This window comes from Emydura macquarii, unplaced genomic scaffold (genome assembly GCF_026122565.2).
Source record: "Emydura macquarii macquarii isolate MOO-44397 ecotype Brisbane River unplaced genomic scaffold, CSIRO-AGI_Emac_v2 contig_2422, whole genome shotgun sequence".
NCBI lineage: Eukaryota > Metazoa > Chordata > Testudines > Chelidae > Emydura > Emydura macquarii.
The window spans coordinates 29,087,821-29,101,750 of record NW_027132559.1 but is presented as its reverse complement, the minus strand read 5'-3'; the positions used below and the strand labels follow the sequence as shown (position 1 = coordinate 29,101,750).

Below are 13,930 nucleotides of genomic sequence, written 5' to 3'. Positions count from 1 at the left end.
ACCCTAAAGGCTCAGAAACCAGGAGGCCAACACAAAGAACCCAAAGTTTATTATTGAAAAAAAAACAACCCTCATAATTGCCTTATTAATCTCATGATTACTTGGGGCTTGACTGCTAATGGTCTAGCACTAGAGGTTGGCAATATTGAGAACATGACATGCCAGCCTCACTTGTCCTGGATTATGTGGTAATTTCTGCTTTTCAGGTAAATCAGCCTCCTGGTTCAACACTACTCCAGAGCCAGACAATGTTCTGTGGAGAAGAGAATGTGCACCTTTCTGTCACCTTTTGATTTAAGCAGGAAAGGCATTGAACCAGGAGACCATGAGTTCTTAGGTCACCTCTTCTGCTGCCTGTATTGCTGTGCATTTCAAAAGCCTGACTACTGAGCAAGACTCACCCCCTAGGAATATCATTCTCTTCTTCGCTCCCCACTGCCATTTTACAAGTAAGATTATTGAGTTTGCACTAGATCACTTCTTGCAGAACAGAAGAAAGAACCCAAATTTCCTCCACTCTGGCTATGTACACACTGACGGCGGCAAATTCATTGCTGTCAGATTGATCTTTCTGGATTGATTGAGCGGTCAGTAAAGACCCGCTCAATTGATCAGGAAGTTGACGCACTAAAACCACCCCCTCAAGTGACATAGCACTGCATCGACAGGAACGCATTTCCCATTGGCGCAGCACAGTGAAGACACCGCACACAATGAGAGTTAAGAAGTCGGTGGGAATTGCGCAAGCTACTCTGTGTAGCTTGCATAACGCCTGTCGACTGCCACCGAATTCTCAGGTAAGTGTAGACCGTGCTTTAGTTACTGCCTTTCAGAAGAAATACCATAATCAATGTACTTGGCTATCCTGTCTGTAACTGCTAAATCACAAGCCCCGTTCATGGACAGAAGTGGATTGTGATCCTCCAACATTCTACTGCTATCTAGCAGTTGTGCAAACTATCTGCAAACTGTGTTAAGTACCCCCTTTAATTGGCTGGGCCATATGTCGGATTACAGTTACTCTTTAAATCAAGTGGCAGAAGTGAATGCTGGGAATCTGAAGGTTCAAGGTTCGAGTCCTATTACTGAGCCTTGTGGTAAGGAGGGTCCTCACAAGAGGGAATGTGTGTTTTTCCAATTTTCTTTCTAACCTGGCTTATTTAATTAACACACACAAAAAAGATCCCTAAAAATAAGTTATATACTTTTACAATATTGTAAACTGTCAAATATAGTATGATAAGCAACAAAACACAGCTGTTCCACACTATAGTTACTTGTCATGTTTCAATTTCATCTGTCACACAATGGCAGGTTTTAAGGTGGAGAGGTGTGATGATATGAAGGTTGGAACTATCATAAAATAGTAAAGCTCTAGGGAATCATGGAAGCAAGTCTCAGGGTTCTATAAATAAATAAAACTTTCACAAGTGGTAGAAAAGATTACGTAAATTGGGAAGAAGATCACCATTGACAGAGATGAGCAGTGTTGGAGATGAAATTCAAAATGCTACACTAGCTATGATTTATGGTAAAGAAGAGCCTTGTGGTATCCAGAACTGCAGTATCACACAGAGGTTTATCGTGAAAGCTAAAGTTTGGGAAAGTTACAGCTAAAAAGGAATTGATCAAGTAGGGCCATACAGAAAGTAGTTTTGTAGTACTTGACACAATGATGGATCTGAGCTAGCCAGTAATAAAACAGAACAAGAGCTGATATCCTAGGATAAAAGGGAGGATGGAGAAGGGGTGGATTTTGCTTTACAGGCTCCTACTTAGGCCTTGTCTACACGACACAGTTTTATTGACAAAAGGCAGCTTTTGTCAACAAAACAGTGGAGGTGTACACACTGCAATGCTCATCCCACCAATTCAACTCTCCTGCTATGCTGACAACCACCTCAATGAGAGCCATAGGGCTTTTTGCGACACAGTCAGAGCAACGCAGTGTCAGTGTAGACACTGCCTTGCTTACGTTGCTCTAAGTGGCCTCCAAGAGGTATCCCACAATGCCCACTGTGACAACTCTGTGACCATTGTGAACTCTGCGGTTCTGCAGCCAGGCAAGCATCCGTCCTCTTTCAAAGCCCCAGAAAGTTTTGAAATTGCAATTCCTGTTTCCTGGGCATGGAGAGTTCACATAGCAACTGCCCAGCTGATCAAGTCAGCTCCATGCAGGCAGGGCTGGATGCAGGGCTGAGCTAGATGCAGCCGCAATTAAGAGAGTCAAGCTGCTCCAGGTCAGGAGCCTCCTGATTTGCTGTGCTGCGCAGAGCCAGTGCGGGGAACAGGATGATGTCAGGGTGTCCCCCAACCCTTGCCAGTGTACCTGTTGAGCTGGGGTGAGGGAACAGGGGGGTGCCTGTCTGTCCACCAGCCTCTGGCTCAGAAGTGATTGCTGCCAGCTGCTATCTGAATGTGTGTTCAGGCTGGTGAGTGCTCTGCTTAAAGAGACAGCGTGGCGACACACTCAGTCAGGCACACCCATCCACACACACTTCTAAGGACTTCTTGAGTTACTGTTCAGCAATGTCAGTTTGGTCAAATTATCAAGTGCTACTTTAAAAAGTGATTGAAAATGTGTTATTATTTGGGCACATGCAGTAATCAGTACAAGGTTCATAGCAGGATGCAAACAAACAAGGCCAGGCTGAGAACACTACAGCAACACATGTTACTGCGGCTTAATATTAAAATGCAGGATCCATGATTTCCTGAACAGCAGTGCAGGATCAATGCTTTCTTAGAGAGATGGCTGGCTCGCAGTTTTACCAGGGCAGTTGAAAAGCAGCTGGAAACCTCATAGGATGCCCATGGAACAATGGGATTGAGAAACCTGCATCATGCGACTATGAACCTGCCCCCATGAGGCACTGCAAACCCTTCCAAAAACACTCTGTGGCCAGTTGCATGGTGGGATTACTACCCATGATGCACTGCTCACTGTATCGATGCAAGAGCTGCTATTGTGGATGTCCTCCGCCAACACAAAGAGCATAGTGTGGACATGCAACAACGGTTTAATTACAGGCTGTACGTCAATGAAACTTAAGTCGACTTAACTTTGTAGTGTAGAGATAGCCTTGGACTGACACCTTTGAGGGGCACTGTAGAGAATGGGCTCTTAGTAATAATTCTATACATTGCTTTGTCTAAAACATTGTTCTTTCAGTATTTGGACTTACAGTGTGTAGACAGATACAAATAAAATCATCTACATTTCTTGGATAACTGTCTTGAAAGACCACATGTCCAGAACACCAAGGATGTGTGTGTATTGTCTCTAGACCATCACTGGGTTTTTAGAAGCTTGGTGCAATACGAAAATCACAAAGTAATAGCCTGCGCAAGACTGTGGAAGATACATTTATCATGGTTCTCAGCTACAGAAGTCTAATAGTGGTTTTGATAACAATCCTAATTTATTATTTTAGTTTAACTACTATAAATGTAATAATGTGATGGAAGTCCAAACTTTCATTTTTCCTCAGAGAATGTGTCTACTTAGCTCGTAAGATTTTTACAAAATAAAGGATGTATGTGTGTGGTCAATCTACTATTTTTTTATTTTAAGAAAAAGGAAATCATGGAGCATAAGTTAATTTCTCTATCTTTTACTTCAAATTCCAGTGCTGTAAAGAGCTGCCAAACACATGTTTTCATTTAACCTTAGCAGATGAGTGTAAACATATTAACATGTTCTCTTCTGTAAGAGCTGGGGATTTTGCCAAACAATTGCTTGCTGCTGTTAAAAATGCAGTTCAATTATATTCCTGTGCTCCAGAGTATTCAACTTATTCTATCCCAAATCTTTCATAACTGCACCTAAACTGTAAGAGATATGATCCAGAAGAAATTAGCCACTATGACAGCTTTGCCACCACAGTTCCATGAATCTTCCAGACTCCATAGTCATCAAGGCTAACTGCCAAGTACCAAGGTTTGTATCTGCGGAATGCTGAATTAAATATTGTGCACTGTCTCCTTTCCAATTATTATTTATTTATTTATTTGTATTATCATAGTGCTTTGCAGATCTGGTCATGGGCAGTGTGGGCATGCATCTCCATTGCCTTGCACTCTATCTAGTCATTCATATACCTGTGCAAGGTAAATTAAAACATTACGTGGTATGATTTGAGATTTCTGATTTGGATGCATTCTACACCCACTTTGTTTTCATTTTGCTCCCACAATGCCCATCCTGACCACAGTTTGAACTCTGCTGCCTTGAAGGCACACAAGTATGCACCCCTCCCCTATTTAAAGGCCCAGGAATTTTTGAAATTCTTCTTCCTGTTTGCTCAGCATGCACAGCTCTCACAGCATCTTCCCAGCTGTCCATCTTGGCTTTCCATAGCAGACGCTCTCCCATGTGGAGCACACCAGAGTTGTTGGATCTGCTGAGTCAATGAGGAGAGGAAGCTGTGCAGTTGCAGCTTCACTCCAACTGTAGTAACTTTGATACCTACAGGCTGATTGCTAGTGGCAAGCAAGAGAAGGGGCATGAAAGGGACATGCAGCAATGCTGTGCTAAGATCAAGAAGCTGAGGCAGGTGTACCAGAAGGCAAGGGAGTTCAACCGTCGCTCTGGTGCGGTGCCAAAGACATGCTGCTTCTACAAGGAGCTGTGGGTCATACTTGGTGGCGACCCCATCTCCACCACTGAGAGTCCCGGGGATACTTCATGGGGACTGGAGGTAGCAGCCAGTAGACTCCACCCCGAGGACAAAGTGGTGGATGAGGAAGTGGAGCTGGAGGATGATGTGGAGCACATGACAGGTCATCCAGTGGCACGGCGAGTCAGGACCTCTATTTGACTTCAGAGGGGTCTAGCCAATCCCAGCACTCCAGCTCTGCCATGCATGATGCAGGAGAGGGGAGCTCCAGTAAGTGCTCATTTTGCTTTGATGCTGCACAGTGAGAGGAGATTGAGCTCTCATGTACTTTATTATATGGTAGAGGAGGGAAAAGGGACAGAAATTTTCAGAGCCTGTGGATCTATGCAATGGGGCCACGGAGGAAATGTTTGTTAATGTACACGGGGATATCCCAGGAATCCTCCATAGAGATCTCTAGGAAACTTTCCTGTAGATATTCTACAATCCTCTGCCATAGGTTCCTTGGCAGAGTTACCTTGTTTCTCCCCCCACTTTAGGAAACTTTGTCACACCACCCAGCAATTATATCCACAAGGACCAGAGCAGCACACAAGCGAGCAGCATACAAAGCTGATCTGAAGCCACACGCAAGCAGGAGATGCACCCTTGCATCCTGGGTTACCCTTAGCAGTGAGATATTGGATTTGATTATCCTAGCCTGTGGAAAAGGTACCAAAATTCAGAATAGTTTCCCTAGCTGCTTGTTGTAACCCCCTTTGCAAACCCCCATTTGTCCCTTCTTATCAATTCCCCCTTGCCACTCCCCATTCCCCCAGTGAACTCACCATATTCGGGATGAACTGAGTGTTAGCCAAGGGACAGTGAGAAAAAGGTGTGTGTAACTTTTTGATTCATGGCTTTGCGTGCACTCACAGGACTGTCTTTGTCCACTGTTTCTTTGGCTTCTGCATTTGTGCCCTTGAGGACCAACTCCTCCACACCAGCAGAGCGCCTCTGTCAGATATGGCAATGAACCAGGAGGAGCAAGGAGGATCTGTTATGCAAAGTGCTGCAGTCAACAGATACAGCACATAGCAACCTTTTAATCTATTAATCTTTTAATCTGAAAAGTGCTGCAGTCAACAGATACAGCACATAGTGACCTTTTAATCTATCAAAGGCACATTCAATGGACATTTGCAACTGTTGAGCCTGTTGTTGAAATGCTCCTTGCTGCTGTCTAAGTTCCCAGTGTAAGGTTTCATGAGCTGCTGGAGCAAGAAGCAGGCAGGGTTTCAAAAGATGATTATGGGCATTTCCACATCTCCTATTGGAATCTTCTGGTCTGGAAAGAAAGACCCGGTGTGCAGCTTTCTGTACAGTGTTCCGAAAGATGTGTGCATCATGCACCTTCCCTGACCACTCAGCACTGATGTCAGGGAAACAACCCGAGTTATCCACCAGCGCCTGCAAGACGATGGAGAAGTAGCCCTTTTGGTTGATCGCAAGATGGTCTGGGGCCAAAATTAGGATATATGTTCCATATATCACCCCGCCGCAGTTAGGGAATCCCATTGCCTCAGACTGATCAATTATTTCATGCACATTACTAAGAGTCACAGTCCTTTGTAGCAGAAAGCAATTAGTGTCCCTGCACACTTACATCACTGCAATCCCATGGTGGACTTTCCAACTCCAAACTGATTCGCGACTGACCGGTAGCAGTCTGGAGTTGCCATCTTCCACACAGCAATCACCACTCACTTTTCCACAGTGAGGGCAGCGCTCATTCTGGTGTCTTTGCACTGCAATGCTGGGACAAACCCTGAACATAGTTCCAGGAAGGTGGATTTGCTCATCCAAAAGTTCTGCAGCCACTGCTTGCCACAGGACAGAGAACATTCCCCCATGATGCACCGTGATCCATTCTCAGAGCTCACATTGTCAGAGCGTGGGATACCTACCCACCATGCAACACTCTCTGTCAGTGCAAGAGCCATGACTGTGGATGCACTCTGCCGACACATAGAGCATTGTGTGGACATGCACAACCGATGTAATTAAAGTGGCTTATGGATCGCCAATGTAACTTAAGTTAACTTAACTCTATATTGTAGACAAGTCCTAAATAGTCAGTGTGAGTGTGCCAATTATACAAACCTGTTTCAGGGCATATAAACTTAGAGGTTTGGTTTAGGCCACTCTGAAACTGACCATATGTCTCTAATACTTTACAACTAAATTGCACATAAGTTAGTCTGAAGAAAACTCATTATGTAACATGGCTGAAAATTCAAACTAGTTACACTTAAAGAAAGGTGAGGCCTTTCAATGGATTGTGTTTCTTCCCCTCACAGTAGCCCCTTTGGGGCCTTTTTAATCACCATTTTGCAGAGTTCTATCTTTTCATACCTATTCAATGTGTATATATGGCTATTAGGACAAATTGAGATTTTTTGAGATTCTATAGAGTCACTGTGTAGCAACACTGTGATCTAAATCTCATCTTGATTTAATCCAGTCACTGCTGTTTCTGATCTCTCCCAGTGCTATGCAGAGAGTGTGAATGAATGTGAACTGTGCTAGATTCAACTCGCCTCAGACAAAAGTTGTGATGATACGCAGTGTAGTCGTGAGTGTGTCGTCTATTGGAAGTGTATGTCAGATATTTGTCAATACGGATTTATGGTCTTCAGATCATGTTTAACTCATTACTGATTCTGTAGTCTCAAATGTTTACAGTACCACATTCCACTTCGGTAGACTTATGCTGATTTACACCATCTGGCCCATAATGACTTTTCCCGGTGAGCACCTCAACCCCCCAAATGGAGGTTTCACCAGAGTGAGCTTTTACATTGAAGAAACGATATCTTTTGGTCTGTAAATGACTGTTTTTTAAATTTCAGCCAAAAAAGTTCATCTGTGTCTGAGAAGAAGACTAGAGAAAAAGAGCTTGTTTTGCCAATGTAAAAAGATTCTGGTGACCTCTTCTTTGGAAAGTTCTAGTACCCCCATGCTTTGGAGCAGGGATTTGAATTCTGCCAGGTGGCCTTAGTGTCAAGGACATGCCTTTTCCCATCTCTAAGAAAATCAGCCAAAATTTGGCCAAGTTACAAACTTTTGCAAACTGGATTTTCAGAAGAAAATCCTGAGATTTTACAGCTAAATTCCTTGCAGATTGTGTCTACTCTGGGCATGCTCCTACCTGGGGTTGTGCAGGTTGTTTTGGATCCTTACAATTGATGCTCTGGGCTACTGCGGTTGTGCTGGATTCTGATGTGGGCACCTGAATTGAGCACTTGAGAGTCTGTCTCTCCTGTGCTATCAGTGACCAGGCAATGTGGAGAAGGAAGCTGCCTGATTTGGATGTAGAGAGGACAAGAGCTGAAGAGAGACGGGGGGAGTAGATTAGGACAAGGAGCCAGGGAAGATGGAAACTGCAACTGGAGGCTGGTAGGGAGAGGGGAAAATGGCACTTGGAATTGGGAAGAGGTGAGACTTGTTTTGTGCTGAAGCCTGTGCTCTAAGTTGTCCAAGGTGGCAGAAGGCCAACTCAGCCTGCCACAAAACAGTTTATAAAGTGAATAAAAGACCACCAGGATTAGTCCAAACAAAAAGGTCTACTCATATCACTCACAGACTGTTTAAAGATCTTGATTGGTAAACAAAGGAGAATGACATTGGAAACTAATGGACCAAAACTGGTGTACTAGAAATTAGGCCTAACTGTTGGGCAAAATGAGGGGATGGGCTGTTCCACCCATCTGATGTGAACCTGTGACCAGAAAGGCAGCTGGAAGCAATGCCTTAAAGAGCCAGTTGCTGGTACCAGTTTGCCAGGTCTCAGAGTGGCTGACAAAACTGTGTGCTGGGCCTGTGTTTCTCCAGTAGTTAAGTTACAAGTAAGAGTCAGCACCAGAGACAGAAGCTGCATTTTCTATTTTCTGTTCCTTTTCTATGTGGGGTCGGGGGTGGTCTTAAAGGAAGCAGGATCAGACTCCACAAACCTCAGCAACAACAGCTCCAGCCTATCTTAGCTAACTTTTTCTTGCCCCCAGTGATGCCATTTTAAGAGAATGTCAAACAGTGGAGTTCCCTATAAAAACTCCATACTGAACTAGACAGTCTTCCACTGACACAACTACCACCGCCCATTTAGGTGGTTTTGTTATGTCAGTGGGAGAGCTCTCTCCCATTGACATAATGCGGCTACACAAGCACTCTTACAGCGGAACAGCTATACTGATACAGCTGTGCCACTGTAAGTTTTAAGTGTAGACTAGCCTTTGTTCTTTGTTTTACATTCCACTAACAAGTCGGGAAGCTCCTTAAGACAAAGGTGCTAAGTGAAATTAAAATAAGCTGTCAGCTATCCAAATTCCTCACAGAAACAAGAGGGGTAGCAAAGGGTGTGGCAGCTGAAATATCAGAAGAGGCGGTAAAGCAAGGAATAGGTGAAGATAAGGATTGGGCTATCCTACAGAGTTTTGTCGACAAAAGTCAGCTTCTGATGACTGAGGGGGGATATATATGATAGAGGTCTATAAAATCATGACTGGTGTGAAGAAAGTGAATAGGGAAGTGTTTGTTTACCCCTTCAAGAACACATAAACCAGAAATTAATAGACAGCAGATTTAAAACAAACATAAGGAAATATTTCTTCACAGACCACAAAGTCAACCTCTGAAACTCACTGTAAGGGGATGCGGTGGAGGCCAAAAGTATAACTGGGTTTAAAAAGACTTAGATAAGTTCATGGAGGATAGGTCCATCAATGGCTATTAGCCAAGATGGTTAAGAACGTGACCCCATGCTCTGGATATCCCTAGACCTCTGATTGCCAGAAACTGGGAATGGACGACAGGGTATGGCTCACTCAATAATTGCCATTTTCTGTTCTTTCCCTCAGAAGCCTCTGGCACCGATCACTGTTGGAAGATAGGATACTGGGCTAGATGAACCTCTAGTCTGACCCGATATGACCGTTCTTATGTTCTTAAGTCTGGATAGGGCAAGCTTTTGTTTAACATATATTCAATTGCAAATGGAACTCCACAGGGAGCGTAATTAGCTGGACCCTTTTTAACATGATAAATTACTTCCCTAATGGGATGAGTAGAGATCACACTATTTGCTGATGACTGTGCCATATGGACCTAAAGCAGAAACCTTGTAAGTGCTGCCAAAAATATCAGTGATGCACTTCTTAGTAGTGCAGAATGAGGAAACAGGTGGGGTTTCAAATTTTCCATAGACAAAACTAAGGAAATGATCTTCGCACCAAGGAAAATCCAAATAGACCAACAGATAAATATAGCAAAAACTTTTTAGGTCTGATATTTGATAACAAGCTCACTTGGAGGGACTTGGAGGGATTGAAAATATTAAAGATAAGTGCAAAGGTAGAATTAAGTTACTTAAAATTATCTCTGGACCATCCTGGGGAGCGGATCACAAAATGGTGGTAATGCAATGCAGAGCAATAGACCAATTATTGATGGATGCCAGGCCTTTGGATCAGCAGCAAACACAAATCTGAGAAAACTGGACTATATCCAAGCACAGGAATTGCATATCGCACATGATGCCTTCACTACTATGTCTGTGTGTACTCCAGCTAGCAGCCAGTGAGATGCCTATCATTCTAAGAATGGAACGTTTAGACTTTGCTTCTTGGGCCAAAGTACTAGGTAATAGCAAAGATGATAACAATAAGCTAATATATAATGATTGCTGGGAGTTACATGGAGGTTGGGTAGGATAAAAAAAATCAAAATTTCCCATGTAAGCAGAGTACAGAAGTGGATAAAGGATCTTAATGAAAAGAAAGGATTTAAAGAGACCAAAATCTATAGCTATTGGAAAATATTCTATCCCTGGTAAACCATCACCCTGAGGTAGATATGGAATTTTATAATGAAATAAATAAAAGAAGTCTGGTAAATAGACAAGAAATAGTAAATCAATATATTGTGATAAGTGCCAGATAGATACAGATGGCTCCAAAGAGGAAGGAACAAGAAGAGTGGGAACAGCTTTCTTCATGCCCTTGCTCAGATTCAAGCAAGCAGTAAGACTAACTTTGTATCCGTTGTCACAGCTGAGCTAACAGGAATTCTGTCAGCACTAAATTGGGCTTTGGATGTGTGGCCAGTTGTCATGGCCATCCTGTCTGACTCCTTATTAGGGCTGCAGACAATTTGCAGTGGTAAGTCTGACAGCAGAAATGATATTCTTGATGAAATATTACTGCTAGCAACCAAACTGGCACAACTGTACTAATAGCTTGAATCCTGGCACATACAGGAACAGTAGGCAATGAAATGGCAGACGAACAGGCAAAGTGCTAATAAACACAAACCAGTTGACCTACGAATCCCCTTAAGCAAACTGGAATTTAAACACCTAATAAAAATGAGCTAAGTAGGGAATGGCACAAACTGTGGGGAAATGAAACAAAGGGGAAAATATTCTAAGACTTATACCCAATAGTTGAAAATGTTGATGAAATCCAAGGTCCTGAAAGGAAGAGCAAAGCGGCTTTATTTAGAATTCTAACAGTGAATTGTGGATTAATAGTAATTTATTTCAAATTAACATACACAAAGATGAATTATTCATAACATGTAACATTCAGGAAATGATAGATCATATCCTTTGGAATTGTAAAGATTGTACCAGTGAAGGCAAGTGTTTGTATAGAAAACTAAGAGGCCTGAAAGTAACAAAGTTTTTCTTGCAGCATCTATCAAGAATACAAGGAAAATGGGGCCCACTAAAAAAAGCTCTTCTGCAATTCTTAAGAATCCCAGGAAAGGTGGGATCGCATGGTGGTCATAGAATCAGGAAGCGAGTCTGCTACACCACACATTTTTAAAAAAGGGTGCAGGGCGGAGGTCTACAGTCATTTCCTAGAGGGAAAAGGAGTTTGCCAGGGACAAGGAGGAGATTCAGGGGTAGAGTAAGCTCTACGGACCTGCCCTGGACTGGGGAGTCTGAAAGAGGCTGAGAAGGGTGAAGTAGCCACTGGGAGCAGAGGAATCTCCAGTGATAAGCACAGAGATAGAAAAGGAGATGGAGAGATAGGGTAGGAAGGAGCCATGGGAAACAGCAACAGTGTCTGACGCAGAGCAGACCTATGCTGCTAATCATAGGATCCCTGGGCTGTAACCTGAAGCAGTGGGTGGTCCTGGGTTCCCCTCCTAGCCACTGGGAAAGTGTCAGAGGACCTAGAGATGGAACATCAGACTGTTTGAGGCAGCATCTGGACAGTTTGTCTGGTAGGACTTTATTACCTACCAGAAGGGGGGTTGGGGGACTTTATAGTGACCTGGCCAGAGGACTGAGTCAGGAAGAAGGAGCATCCAGAGTCATGGAGAGAGAGGGGGATCACAGTGCAAGCAACTGATAAAAGGGGGCACTAAATGGGAAGAGAGCTAATTCCCAGACCTAGCCATAAGGAGGCGTACCTGTGGTGAATGGACCCCTTTGCACTAGCCCTCATGATTACAGATAAAAGCTTGAAAACTTGAACCAAATGCCTCCTAAAGGCTCTGATGGAATATACCCCTGTAGTCACACCCTACCACACAATATTGTTGTAATCTTTGTACAAAGTATGCCCGGTAAGGTATCATTTGAAAATTCAGGTCAATATTGCCTTAATTTGCATATAAGCAGTAAACAGAATCATCAAGCAGGATGAGAAAACAAAGGAAGTTCAAACAGGTGAAAAAACCCAGAGCGTAATATCCTTTCATGTAGCCTCTTTGGGCTTGTCTACATTTACAGTGCTGCAGCTGAACGGCTTAGTGAAGACACTACAGATACCGATGGGTGCGCTTCTCCCATTGAGGTAGGTGCTCCAGCTCCCCAAGAGGCGGTAGCTATGTCGATGAGAGAAGCCCTCACATTGACATAGTCCTGCCTACACCGAGAGTTCAGTCGGTATGACTGAGTCACTCAGGGTGTGGATTTCCAGTACAGGACATTTCTGGGGGAAGATCTGGAACTGGGGTTGTGTTGGGGTCACTATGCAGGATAACCAAGGCTGGTGAGAGCCCAGGTGTAGCTGGAAGGCTGCAGTTACATACAGACACTCAGGGTGTGGCTTGCATGCCGGAAGTCTGTTTGTGAACAGCCCAGCTGGAAGCTACTACAGCAAGGCATTGTAAGGCACCCAAGAACGCAGGGCAGGGGTAACACAGTCCCACACTTATCTGAATTGTACCCCTGGTGTGACACAGGCTCCAAAACCGGTAAGCAAATAAAAAGCACAAAAGTTATAATTTTTTTTAAAAACTCATGACTTTTTTGAATGCTTCAAGTTGCAATACTACAACAGTCATGACTGCAACTGTTTGTTTGACATTTGGCACAAGCTCTAAGTGCAGACAGGTCTTAGTGGAGGGTGGTGTAACCCACAGGAATGGAACAAAGACCATCTGAGAGGATGAAAAGTAGAGAAATTTGAAGGGATATCTTTGTACAGAAGAGGAATCTCTTCTAGAGGTTATGCAGAGCCAGGTGTAAGACAGTCATTTCATCTGATTTGCATTTCTTATGTGAACTGGTCAGAAGCTTATTAAATAGCTGGATTTATTTTGGAATGATGAAGTTAAAGTATCAGCCAGCTTGGGTTTTTCAAAACCATTCAAACATACTTTTTTCTTTAATATTTCTCGCATTTTTTCTCAGCCAAACATGAAAGAGAGAAACATGCTACATACCATTGGTCCCATTATTGAATCTCCAGGATTTCCATCACTTCCAGGTAACCCAATTGCTCCTGACTCCCCCTACACAAAAAAAAATTGATTATTTATCGTCTTCACTCTAGGTTTTGCAGAAAAAAACCCAGCTTCAGGCATCCACTTATTTTTAATAACAAAATGACAGTGACTGAAGGTCTCTAGACAGTAACCCACCAATATTTTAGGAACAACTCTCTTTCTACTTCAGTTCTGATCTCCCTTGACATGTTATTTTTTAAAAACAAATTTAACATGCCAAAAGTGCTAATTCTCCCTTTGAGGACCAATTTCAAATACTTGTTTTCATTGAAGAGCAAGGGTTAAAAACAGTGCTAATCAAACAATAGGCCACATTCACAAGGGTTTATGCCTGCTTCTGTCAGTGTAAACCAGGGCCAGGGCCTCTGCCAAAAAGCTGTTGTGTTGTGTGGGCAAAACGTCTCTCCTACTAGATGCCCTAAAGGAGGGTCTGTATTGCCCAGTGCTGGCCATGGAGGACAGTGGGGCAGAAAAAGCCAGAAACGGCAATGATTCAGCTCACATCTGTTGCAGACTTCCAGCATGGGGCTTCT

At 43.4% G+C, this 13,930-nt stretch overlaps 1 protein-coding gene across 3 annotated transcripts in view; it reads right to left on the bottom strand.

The window, feature by feature from the left end:
- COL28A1 (collagen type XXVIII alpha 1 chain) overlaps positions 1-13,930 on the bottom strand; it is a 126,004-nt gene that overhangs the window by 53,590 nt on the left and 58,484 nt on the right. For all 3 annotated transcript variants that reach the window (XM_067562144.1, XM_067562146.1, XM_067562145.1), the window contains one exon: positions 13,335-13,403. In XM_067562144.1, the coding sequence (XP_067418245.1) occupies positions 13,335-13,403 (69 nt within the window). The remainder of the gene's footprint in view (positions 1-13,334; positions 13,404-13,930) is intronic.